At 39.1% G+C, this 13219-nt stretch overlaps 1 protein-coding gene across 1 annotated transcript in view; it reads left to right on the top strand.

Annotated features, from left to right (window-relative positions):
• The window catches only part of TUBGCP5 (tubulin gamma complex component 5), a 42031-nt gene extending 29025 nt beyond the window's left edge, over positions 1-13006 (top strand). Inside the window, exons 21-23 of the mRNA XM_066238804.1 lie at positions 78-166; positions 5797-5897; positions 12621-13006. Coding sequence (XP_066094901.1) covers positions 78-166; positions 5797-5897; positions 12621-12667 — 237 coding nt within the window. The 3' untranslated portion in view covers positions 12668-13006. The remainder of the gene's footprint in view (positions 1-77; positions 167-5796; positions 5898-12620) is intronic.
• Positions 13007-13219: the final 213 nt, after the last annotated feature.

Here is a 13219-nt window from a genome sequence, read left to right as displayed (position 1 = left end):
CGTACCCTCTAAGTTTGGGGGCTGGTGTCCAGACATAGGCCTGGCGTCCACATTCTGTCTGTGGCTTTGATCCGCAGGTCAGCTTCGTGAAGGAAGCCATCATGAAGGTGCTGAACCTGGCTCTCATGTTTGCTGACGGCTGGCAGGCGGGCCAGGGTGCTTGGCAGTGAGTATGCGGCTCATGGGGGCGTCTGCACTGGGGGTGTTTTCATTGGCTGCAGCCTGCGGGTTTTTGTGGTATTTTTTGTTTTTTTTTTACATATGGCAACACATCACATACCACTTATATTTTAGGAAAGAACTGAAGAATGGGCACACCTGCACGAAGACAGCCTCAGGGGTTATGTGATTCTTTAGGAGCGGTCAAATCATAAGAAGAATCCTAAGTCTTTTAAATTAGGAGGGCAGACCAACATCCTTACACGACAGTCCTGTTTGGTAGTGCAGGTTCTGTTAGTTTTCTATTACGGATGCTTAGAACCTACACGGAAGCTGAGAGAAAATGGTGGGAGAGCCCAGGGCGCCCGTCACTGCCTCAGCCGTTGCCAGCGGCGACCAGTGCCATTCTGTGTTCACTGCTCCCTACCCCCGGCTCACACATGCTGGATTATTTCATTTATTTATTTATTTATTTATTTATTTTTTACAGAGACAGTGAGTGTCAGAGAGAGGGACAGATAGGGACAGAAAGACAAGAACGGAGAGAGATGAGAAATATCGGTTATCAGTTTCTCGTTGCGACACCATAGTTCAGGGGTAGTCAACCTTTTTATACCTACCGCCCACTTTTGTATCTCTCTTAGTAGTAAAATTTTCTAACCGCCCACCGGTTCCGCAGTCATGGTGATTTATAAAGTAGGGAAGTAACTTGACTTTATAAAATTTATAAAGTAGAGTTACAGCAAGTTAAAGCATATAAGAATAATTACTTACCAAGTACTTTAGGTCGGATTTTCACTAAGTTTGGCAGAGTAAATTTTTTTTTCTTAAAAAAATTATTTTTTATTTATTATGATGACAGTTTGCCAAACCATACAGATTTCAAATGTACAAGTCGATATAACACCGTCTACACACTGCGGGGTGCACTCCCCCAGACCCAAGCGAAGTCTTTTTCTGCCTCCATTGTCCCTCCCTTCCCCCTGAGCCTCCACCTCCACTCACCCCCTTCCCTCTGGCTGTGGCCACCCTGTCATCTGAAAGAGAAAACAACAGCCATGCAGTGTATCGCAGTGCCCTGGTCTGCAACAGAACACATACAGCATAAGATTATAATAGAACTGAAAAGTTTTATCACTAAGGACATCACAGCCATCTAAATTCATAGTACAACACATTACTCATGTATTTGTGATGATGGTGTAAACCAGGGGTCCCCAAACTATGGCCCGCGGGCCGCATGTGGCCCCCTGAGGCCATTTATCCGGCCCCCGCTGCACTTCCAGAGGGGCACCTCTTTCATTGGTGGTCAGTGAGAGAAGCATAGTTCCCATTGAAATACTGGTCAGTTTGTTGATTTAGATTTACTTGTTCTTTATTTTAAATATTGTATTTGTTCCCGTTTTGTTTTTTTACTTTAAAATAAGATGTGTGCATAGGGATTTGTTCATAGTTTTTTTTATAGTCCGGCCCTCCAATGGTCTGAGGGACAGTGAACTGGCCCCCTGTGTAAAAATTTGGGGACCCCTGGTGTAAACAAACCTACTGTACTGGCAATCATATAAAAATATAGTATGTATATATAATTATATATATACAATGCATAATTCCTGATCATGGTAATTTGTGACTATGTTACTAGTTTATGTACTTACTATACTGTTTATTGTTATTTTAGAGTATCCTATTTTTACTTATATACAATTTTTGCTGTAAAACATATGCCATGTTACACAGCAGTAGCCTCTTGTGTCATCTTCTTGATTGCATCATATTCTCTGGTGCTCGATTTAACCTTGTGTGGTTCAGTACAGTAACATGCTGCACAGGCTTGTAACCTAGGAGCACTAGGATATACCATATAGCCTAAGTGTGTAGTTAGCTATACAATTACGTTTGTTTAAGTGCACTGTATGATATTCACATAATGACAAATCATTCAAGGAGGCATTTCTTTTTTTTTTTTTTTTTTTTTTTATTTTTCCGAAGCTGGAAATGGGGAGAGACAGTTAGACAGACTCCCGCATGCACCCGACCAGGATCCACCCGGCATGCCCACCAGGGGGTGATGCTCTGCCCCTCCGGGGCGTCACTCTGTCGCTTCCAGAGCCACTCTAGTGCCTGGGGCAGAGGCCAAGGAGCCATCCCCAGCGCCCGGGCCATCTTTGCTCCAATGGAGCCTCGGCTGCGGGAGGGGAAGAGAGAGACAGAGAGGAAGGAGAGGGGGAGGGGTGGAGAAGCAGATGGGCGCTTCTCCTGTGTGCCCTGGCCGGGAATCAAACCCGGGACCCCTTGTACGCCAGGCCGACGCTCTACCACTGAGCCAACCGGCCAGGGCCAAGAAGGCATTTCTTAAAACATATATTAAGCAGTACATGCCTCCTTCAAAATGTATCCATTTCTGGCACTAGTTGCTTGCTCAGATGGGCACATCTTTTCTATTTGTTCAATAAATTTCTTTTTTTTTAGGTTATTTTGATATTTGATTATGCTGCATTCCCATCACCCAAAGTCCAATTGTCTTCCGTCACCTTCTAACTGGTTTTCTTTGTGCCCCTCCCCTCCCTCAACCCCCTCCCTCTCTCCCCCCCCCCATAACCCCCACACTCTTGTCCATGTCTCTGAGTCACATTTTTATGTCCCACCTATGTATGGAATCATATAGTTCTTAGTTTTTTCTGATTTACTTATTTCGCTCCATATAATGTTATCAAGGTTCATCCATGTTGTTGTAAAGGATCCGATGTCATCATTTCTTATGGCTGAGTAGTATTCCATAGTATATATGTACCAAAGCTTTTTAATCCACTTGTCCAGTGATGGACACTTGGGCTGTTTCCAGATCTTCGCTATTGTGAACAATGCTGCCATGAAATATGGGGGTGCATTTCTTCTTTTCAAACAGTGCTATGATGTTCTTGGGGTATATTCCTAATAGTAGGATAGCTGGGTCAAAAGGCAGTTTGATTTTTAATTTAATTTTATTTATTTATTTTTTTAATTATTTTTTATTTTTCAATCACAGTTGAAATACATTATTATATTAGTTTCAGGTGTACACTGCAGTGATTTTTATTTTAGCTATTTAGAATTTTGTTGACTATATTCCCTGTGCTGTACTTTATATCCCCGTGACTGTTCTGTAACAATCAGTTTGTACTTACTCCCTTCACCTTTTCACCCATTTTCCCCAATCTCCTTTTCATTTGGCAACCATCAGAATGTTTTCTGTATCTGAGTCTCTGCTCTGGTTGGTTTTTTTATTTTGTTTTTTAGATTCAATTGTTGATAGATATGAATTTATTGCTACTTTGTTGTTCATATTTTTGAATCTTTTTCTTCTTCCTCTTCTTCTTTTTCTCCTTCTTCTTTCTTTATGAAGGTTCTTTAACATTTCATATAATACTCATTTGGTGGTGATGAACTCCTTTAGCTTTTTCTTATCTGGAAATCTATGTATATATCCTTTGATTCTAAATGATAGTTTTGCTAGATAGAATGATCTCGGTTGTAGTTTCTTGCTTTTCATCACTTTGAATATTTCTTGCCATCCCTTCCAGCCTGCAAAGTTTTTGTTGAGAAATCAGCTGACGGTCTTATGTGAGCTTCATAATAGGTAACTAACTGCTTTTCTCTCGCTGCTTTTCAGATTCTCTGTTTTTAACCATTTGTGTTTAAATTAAGATATGTCTTTGTGTGGGCCTCTTTGGTTTTATCTTGTTATGGACTCTCTGTGCTTCCTGGACTTCTATGTCTGTTTGCTTCACCAGGTAAGGAAGTTTTTTTTGTCATTGTTTTTTCCAATAGGTTGTCAGTTTCTTGTTCTCCTTTCTTCTCCTGGCACTCCCATGATGCAAATGTTGGTATGCTTGAAGTTGTCCCAGAGGCTCCTTGCGCTATTATTATATATATTTTTTAAATCCTTTTTTCTATTTGTGGTTCTGATTGGCTATTTTTTATTTCCTTATATTTCAAATTGCTGATTTGATTTTTGGCTTTATCTACTCTACTGTTGATTTCCTGTAAATTATTCTTCATTTCAGTTAGTGTATTTTTTTTATCTTATTTTTATTAATTTTAATGCAGTGACATTGATAAATCAGGGTACATATATTCTGAGAAAACATCTCCAGATTATTTTGACCTTTGATTATGCTGCATACCCCTCACTCAAAGTCATGATTTTTAATTTTTTGAGGACTCTTCATACTGTTTTCCACAGTGGCTGCACCAGTCTGCATTCCCACCAGCAGTGCAGGAGGGTTCCCTTTTCTCCACATCCTCGCCAGCACTTATTCTGTGTTGTTTTGTTGATGAGCGCCATTCTGACTGGTGTGAGGTGATATCTCATTGTGGTTTTAATTTGCATTTCTCTAATGATTAGTGATGTTGAGCATTTTTTCATCTGCCTATTGGCCATCTGTATGTCCTCTTTTGAGAAGTGTCTATTCATTTCTTTTGCCCATTTTTTGATTGGATTGTTTGTCTTCCTGGTATTGAGTTTTACAAGTTCTTTATAAATTTTGGTTATTAACCCCTTATCAGATGTATTGTCAAGTATATTCTCCCATTGTGTAGTTTGCCTTTTTATTCTGTTCTTATTGTCTTTAGCTGTGCAGAAGCTTTTTAGTTTGATAAAGTCCCATTTGTTTATCCTGTCTTTTATTTCACTTGCCTGTGGAGACAAATCAGCAAATATATTGCTGCGAGAGATGTCAGAGAGCTTACTGCCTATGTTTTCTTCTAAGATGCTTATGGTTTTACGGCTTACATTTAAGTCTTTTATCTATTTTGAGTTTATTTTGTGAATGGTGTAAGTTGGTGGTCTAGTTTCATTTTTTGGAAGGTAGCTGTCCAATTTTCCCAACACCGTTTGTTGAAGAGGTTGTCTTTACTCCATTGTATGTTCTTACCTCCTTTGTCAAATATCAGTTGTCCGTAAGAATAAATCCTTATCAAACAACTTACTATAGTTAAATCTATCTTTTTATTTATACTTTGGTTGCTCCGCTACCGCCCACCATGAAAGCTGGAACGCCCACTAGTGGGCGGTAGGGACCAGGTTGACTACCACTGCCTTAGTTGTTCATTGATTGCTTTCTCATGTGTGCCTTGACCGTGGGCCTTCAGCAGACGCTTTATCCACTGCGCCACCACAGGTCAGGCAGGCACTGGGTTATTTTAAAGCAAATTCCAGAGATCAGCCTAGATTACAGTAAAGTTGTATTTCAGATAAACTCGAGAAAAATAACTGTGTATTTGACTTGTATGGTGTTTAGAAAGGCAAGTGCTGCCTGACCAGGCAGTGGCGCAGTGGATAGAGCATCGGACTGGGATGCGGAGGACCCAGGTTTGAGACCCCGAGGTTACCAGCTTGAGCGCGGGCTCATCTGGTTTGAGCAAAGCTCACCAGCTTGGACCCAAGGTCGCTCACTCAAGCAAGTTACTTGGTCTGCCGAAGGCCCATGGTCAAGGCACATATGGGAAAGCAGTCAATGAACAACTAAGGTGTTGCAACGAAAAACTGATGATTGATGCTTCTCATCTCTCTCTGTTCCTGCCTGTCTGTCCCTATCTAATCTCTCTCTGACTCAAAAAAAGAAAAAAAAGAAAAAATAAACTTTGTTTCTTTTCTAGGATGGAATCTATAGAGAAAATGGAGTCTGACTTCAAAAACTGCCACATGTTTCTTGTCACTATTTTGAACAAAGCCGTCTGCAGAGGGTCCTTCCCCCACTGTGAGTACCTGTGCTGAGGTCTTCCGCTTTTCTGCGTTCTTGGATGAAGGTGGCAGAATTGGTTGTTGTTGTTTTTTTCTGAATGACTGTGTGGTGAAGGACTATCCGATATAACACAGGGAGACCGAAGGTTTTGTTTTCTGTTATAGTGATTGTTACACGAGTGGGTTTCTGACTATTACGAACACCAGCAGACTTTTCTGTCATGTGTAACCTTTGTCACTATTTTTCCAAAGATGGGTGGGGATTTTTTTTTATTTTTATTTTTAGCAACTTTAGAACTCCCAAGGCTTCCTGACAAATACCATGCGGCAGGCAGAAATCTATAGGCTGAATTGGGGGGAGAGAGCTGTTGAATCGGCAGAAACAAAGGACTAAGTCATAACTCTTAGCACAGCTTTCTTTGGGAAAGTATGCAGTATTAATCTCTTTCCAGTTTCTGCATATTCACATTGTGATCTACTTGTTAAGAATAGCTAAACAGGCCCTGGCTGGTTGGCTTAGTGGATAGAGGAGTGTGTGGATGTCCAGGTTCGATCCCCAGTCAGGGCACACAGGAGAAGTGACCAGATGCTTCTCTACCCCTCTTCCTCCCCATTCTCTTTCTTTTCTCCTCTCACAGCCAGTGGCTCCAGCATTGGCCCCTGGGGGGATGAGGATTGCTCAGTTGGTCCCAGCGCATTAGCATCAGGCATTAAAAATAGTTCAGTTGTGAGCATCAGCCACAGACAAGGGTTGCTGGGTGGTTCCCAGTTGGGGGTGCATGCAGGAGTCTGACTCACTGTCTCCCCTTCTCTCACTTAAAAAAAAAGGAATAGGAAACATTTTTTTTTAAATTTTTATTTACAGATTCGTTTTTTTTTTGTTTGTTTTTTTTTTAAGTGTCTCCAAAAAGGTCACCTTTAATTGTTTAATTCACTTTCTTTTTTTTCTTTTTTTTTGCAATTTAATATTAATATTTTTTTATTAAATTTAATGCAGTGACATTGATAAATCAGGGTACATATGTTGAGAGAAAATATCTCTAGATTATTTTGACATTTGATTGTGCTGTATACCCCTCCCGCAAAGTTAAATTGTCTTCTGTCACCTTCTATCTGGTTTTCTTTGTGCCCCTCCCCTCCCCTAACCCCTCTCTCCTTCTTCACCCCCTCCCCCCTCCCCCAACCCCCCCGCCCCTGTTGCCATCACATTCTTGTTCATGTCTCTGAGTCTCATTTTTATGTCCCTTCTATGTATGGATTCATCTCAGTTTTTTTTCTGATTTACTTATTTCACTCCGTATAATGTTATCAAGGTCCATCCATGCTATTGTAAATGATCCGATGTCATCATTTCTTATGGCTGAGTAGTATTCCATAGTATATATGTACCAAAGTTTTTTAATCCACTCGTCCTCTGACGGACACTTGGGCTGTTTCCAGATCTTCGCTATTGTGAACAATGCTGCCACAAACATGAGGGTGCATTTCTCCTTTTCGAGCCATTCTATGGTGTCCTTGGGGTATATTCCTAAAAGTGGGATAGCTGGGTCAAAAGGCGGTTCGATTTTCAGTTTTTTGAGGAATCTCCATACTGTTTTCCACAGTGGCTGCACCAGTCTGCATTCCCACCAGCAGTGCAGGAGGGTCCCCTTTTCTCCACATCCTCGCCAGCACTTATTCTGTGTTGTTTTGTTGATAAGCGCCATTCTGACTGGTGTAAGGTGATATCTCATTGTGGTTTTAATTTGCATTTCTCTAATGATTAGTGATGTTGAGCATTTTTTCATATGCCTATTGGCCATCTGTATGTCCTCTTTGGAGAAGTGTCTATTCATCTCTTTTGCCCATTTTTGGATTGGGTTGTTTGTCTTCCTGGTGTTGAGTTTTACAAGTTCTTTATAAATTTTGGTTATTAACCCCTTATCAGACGTATTGTCAAATATGTTCTCCCATTGTGTAGTTTGTCTTTTTATTCTGTTCTTGTTGTCTTTAGCTGTGCAAAAGCTTTTTAGTTTGATATAGTCCCATTTGTTTATCCTGTCTTTTATTTCACTTCCCCGTGGAGATAAATCAGCAAATATATTGCTCCGAGAGATGTCGGAGAGCTTACTGCCTATGTTTTCTTCTAAGATGCTTATGGTTTCATGGCCTACATTCAAGTCTTTTATCCATTTTGAGTTTATTTTTGTGAGTGGTGTAAGCTGGTGATCTAGTTTCATTTTTTTGCAGGTAGCTGTCCAATTTTCCCAACACCATTTGTTAAAGAGGCTGTCTTTACTCCATTGTATTTCCTTACCTCCTTTGTCAAATATCAGTTGTCCATAGAACTGTGGGTTTATTTCTGGGTTCTCTGTTCTATTCCATTGATCTGTATGCCTGTTCTTATGCCAGTACCAGGCTGTTTTGAGTACAATGGCCTTGTAGTATAACTTGATATCAGGAAGTGTGATACCTCCCACTTTATTCTTCTTTTTTAAGATTGCTGAGGCTATTCGTGTCCTTTTTTGGTTCCATATAAATTTTTGGAATATGTGTTCTATATCTTTGAAGTATGTCATTGGTATTTTAATTGGTATTGCATTGAATTTATAAATTGCTTTGGGTAATATAGACATTTTAATGATGTTTATTCTTCCTAACCATGAGCATGGTATATGCTTCCACTTGTTAGTATCTTCCTTGATTTCTTTTATCAATGTTTTGTAATTTTCCGAGTACAAGTCTTTAGTCTCCTTGGTTAAGTTTACTCCTAGGTACTTTATTTTTTTGGTTGTAATTGTGAAGGGGATTGTTTCCTTAATTTCTCTTTCTGACTGTTCATTGTTGGTGTATAAAAATGCTTCTGATTTCTGAGTATTGATTTTATATCCTGCCACTTTGCTGAATTTATTTATCAGGTCCAGTAGTTTTTTGACTGAGACTTTAGGGTTTTCTATATACAATATCATATCATCTGCAAATAATGATAGTTTTACTTCTTCTTTTCCAACTTGAATGCCTTTTATTTCTTCTTCTTGTCTGATTGCTGTGGCTAGGACTTCCAGGACTATGTTAAATAAGAGTGGTGAAAGGGGGCACCCCTGCCTTGTTCCTGATCTTAAGGGTATTGCTTTTAATTTTTGCCCATTGAGTATGATGTTGGCTGTGGGTTTCTCATAGATGGCTTTTATCATGTTGAGGTATGTTCCCTGTATTCCCACTTTGCTGAGAGTTTTGATCATGAATGGGTGCTGGATTTTATCAAATGCTTTTTCTGCATCTATTGAAATTATCATATGGTTTTTCTCCTTCTTTTTGTTTATGTGATGAATCACATTGATTGATTTACGAATATTGTACCAGCCTTGCCTCCCCATAATAAATCCCACTTGATCATGGTGTATGATTTTTTCCATATATTGTTGGATCCGGTTTGCTAATATTTTGTTGAGGATTTTAGCATCTATATTCATCAGAGATATTGGCCTATAATTTTCTTTCTTTGTGTGGTCTTTGCCTGGTTTTGGAATCAGAATTATGCTCGCCTCATAAAAGGAGTTTGGAAGTCTTCCTTCCTCTTGAATTTTTTGAAATAGTTTCAGAAGGATAGGAGTTAGTTCTTCTTTGAATATTTAGTAGAATTCCGTTGTGAAGCCATCGGGCCCCGGACTTTTCTTTGTTGGGAGTTTTTTGATAACTGTTTCGATCTCCTTTGGTGTAATTGGTCTGTTTAAGTTTTCTGATTCTTCCAGATTGATTTTTGGAAGATTGTACGTTTCAAGGAATTTGTCCATTTCATCTAGGTTGTCTAGTTTTTTGGCATACAGTTCTTCATAGTATTTTCTTACAATATTTTGTATTTCTGTTGTGTCAGTTGTTATTTCTCCTCTCTCATTTCTAATTTTATTTATTTGAGTCCTCTCTCTCTTTTTCTTGGTGAGTCTACTTAAAGGTGCATCAATCTTGTTTACCTTTTCAAAGAACCAGCTCCTAGTTTCATTGATCTTCTGTATTGTTTCTTTAGCCTCTATGTCATTTATTTCTGCTCTGATCTTTATTATTTCCTTCCTTCTACTACATTTGGGCTTTACTTGCTGTTCTTTTTCTAATTCTTTTAGATGCAGGGTTAAATTGTTTATTTGAGCTTTTTCTAGCTTCTGAAAGTGTGCCTGTAGTGCTATGAACTTCCCTCTCAGCACTGCTTTCGCTGTGTCCCATAAATTTTGAGTTGTTGTATGCTCATTGTCATTCGTTTCTAGGAATTTCTTTATTTCTTCTTTGATCTCATTCTTAATCCATTCATTATTTAACACCCTGCTATTTAGTTTCCATGTGTTTGAGAATTTTTGAGCTTTTCTGCTGTGATTCATTTCTAGTTTCATGCCGTTGTGATCGGAGAAAGTGCTTGATATGATTTCAGTCTTCTTAAATTTGTTGAGAGCACTTTTGTGCCCTAACATGTGGTCTATCCTAGAGAATGTACCATGAGCACTTGAAAAGAATGTATATTCTGCTGCTTTAGGGTGAAAGGTTCTGAAGATATCTATTAAATCGAGTTGATCTAGTGTTTCCAATAAGTCTGCTGTTTCTTTGTTAATTTTCTTTCTTGAGGATCTATCTAGTGATGTTAGTGGGGTATTGAAATCCCCTACTATTATAGTATTGCTGTTGATCTCGCCCTTTAAATCCATCAAAGTCTGTTTTATATATTTGGGTGCTCCTATATTAGGTGCATAGATATTTATAATAGTTATATCTTCCTGTTGGATTACTCCCTTTATCATTATGTAGTGGCCTTCTTTATCTCTTACTATATCCTTTGTTTTAAAGTCCAATTTGTCTGATATAAGTATTGCTACCCCAGCTTTTTTTTCATTTCCGTTTGCATGAAACATTTTTTTCCATCCTTTTACCTTCAATCTGTGTGTGTCTTTTGTTCTAAGGTGTGTCTCTTGTAGACAACATATGTATGGGTCCTGTTTTCTTATCCATGCAGCTACCCTATGTCTTTTGATTGGATCATTTAATCCATTTACATTTAAGGTTATTATTGATATGTAGTTGTTTATTGCCATTTTCTTCTTTAAAGGTGTATTCCTTTTTCTTTTTTTTTTTCTGTATTCTTTTCCCACTTTATCTGTTTACACCAGGCCCCTTAATATTTCCTGCAGCATTGGTTTGGTTGTAATGAATTCCTTGAGTTGTTTTTTGTCTGGGAAGCTTTTTATTTCTCCTTCAATTTTAAACGATAGCCTTGCTGGATAAAGTAGTCTTGGTTGTAGGTTCTTGTTCTGCATTACTTTGAATATTTCTTGCCATTCCCTTCTGGCCTCAAGTGTTTCTGTTGAGAAGTCAGATGTCATCCTTATGGGGGCTCCTTTGTAGGTGATAACTTTTTTTTCTCTTGCAGCTTTTAATATTTTCTCTTTATCACTTAGCTTTGGTATTTTAATTATGATGTGTCTTGGTGTAGGTTTCTTTGGGTTTCTCTTTAATGGAGTCCTCTGTGCTTCTTGGATTTGTGAGAGTTTCTCTTGCATTAATTTAGGGAAGTTTTCAGCTATGATATGATTGAACAAAGTCTCTATCCCTTGTTCTTTTTCTTCTTCTTCAGGAACCCCTATGATGCGGATGTTATTTCTCTTCATGTTGTCACAGAGCTCTCTAAGAGTTTCCTCTGACTTTTTGAGTCTTTTTTCTCTTTTCTTCTCTGCTTTCATGCCTTCATTCCAGTTGTCTTCTAACTCGCTGATTCGATCCTCTGCTCTATCTATCCTGTTTTTAATTCCTTCCATTGTGCTCTTTATTTCTGATATTGTATTTGTCGTCTCCAACTGATTCTTTTTTATACTTGCTATTTCTTTATTTAGGTTTTCAAACTCCCCCTCCATTGTTGTTCTAAGATCCCTAAGCATCCTTACAATCATTATTTTGAACTCCGCATCTGGAAGTTTGATTATTTCCATATCACTCAGTTCATCTCTCGAAAGTGTCTCTTGTGGTTTCATTTGGATTGCACTCCTTTGTTTTCTCATCTTCTTCTTTTTTTTTTTTATTTGTAGAGTTGATTGAGTCTAGGCTTGGTGTTGTCTGCCTCCAGTTTTCAGTTGTGTTATTTTTAGGTCTTCGTGGGTTGGTATCAGCTATTATTTGTAATCCACTTTCGGATTTGGGCAGCTTTGAAGTCTTGATTTGTTTGTTTTCTTAACAGGTGATAGTCTTGTTAACTGATCTCAGCAGGGGGCTTCCTTGAAACTGTATCCAGGAATGCAGGATTATTGTGGCTTCCTCTTTGCTCCTTGGTTTTTGAGAGCTGTTCTTGCAGTTCAGTGTTGGTTTTTCATGCTGATTTTTTCTAAATTGATTTGTATTCCAGTTTGGTGTTGAGAGCTGGGTGTCTGTGCATCCGCCTACTCCGCTGCCATCTTCTCTCTCCAGATTCGTTTTTTAAGAGAGAAGAAGGGAGAGAGAAAGATATTGATTTGTTGTTCCATTTATTTACGCCTGCATTGGTTGATTCCTGTATGTGCCCTGACCATTGGTCCAAAACCTTTGTGGTATTGGGCTGATGCTCTAACCCACCGAGCTACCTGGCCAGGGCAATTCCTATCTTAATTAGAAATAGAAAATGTCTTGACTTTTCACTTTTGAATTGATTAAAGCCTTACTCAGACATTTTCAGTATTTAAACCTGTTTTGTTTTTTTTTTGTTTTTTTTTTAAACCTGTTTTTTTTTAATTGTACTGTGTTCTTCCTGCAGTGGAGTCGCTCGCACTGTCCCTCATGGCCGGCATGGAACAAAGCTAGACTTCTCCACATGATAAAGACTTTGGACTTCATCTCCATACACGTCCATCCCCACCACGAGCGGTGGAGAAGTAGGAGTCACTTTATTTTGGTTTTTTTTAGAACTGTTGGCTTGCTGTCCACACAGTGGGTTTGTAAGAGCCTCCTCTGAAGCTGATTGGGTAGTAGACAGGGTTCTGTGTACAATATTGTGTTGATGTTGCAACTGTGTACATAGGCTGTTGACACTTATATTTTCTATTGTAAGCCATAGATTTATGGTATTGGTACCTTCAGATGGGAATTATATCATTTTTGAAAATGTAATTGTTATTATTAAAAACCTGTTAAAAAGCCTGACCAGGCAGTGGCGCAGTGGATAGAACGTTGGACAGGGATGCAGAGGACCCAGGTTCTAGACCCCGAGGCTGCCAGCTTGAGCACGGGCTCATCTGGTTTGAGCAAAGCTCACCAGCTTGGACCCAAGGTCTCTGGCTCCAGCAAGGGGTTACTCGGTCTGCTGAAGGCCCGCGGTCAAAGCACATATGAGAAAGCAATCAATGAACAACTAAG

This window comes from Saccopteryx bilineata, chromosome 7 (genome assembly GCF_036850765.1).
Source record: "Saccopteryx bilineata isolate mSacBil1 chromosome 7, mSacBil1_pri_phased_curated, whole genome shotgun sequence".
NCBI classification, from domain to species: Eukaryota; Metazoa; Chordata; class Mammalia; order Chiroptera; family Emballonuridae; genus Saccopteryx; species Saccopteryx bilineata.
Note: the sequence above shows the minus strand (reverse complement) of the source record. Positions and strands in the feature narration are given on the sequence as shown.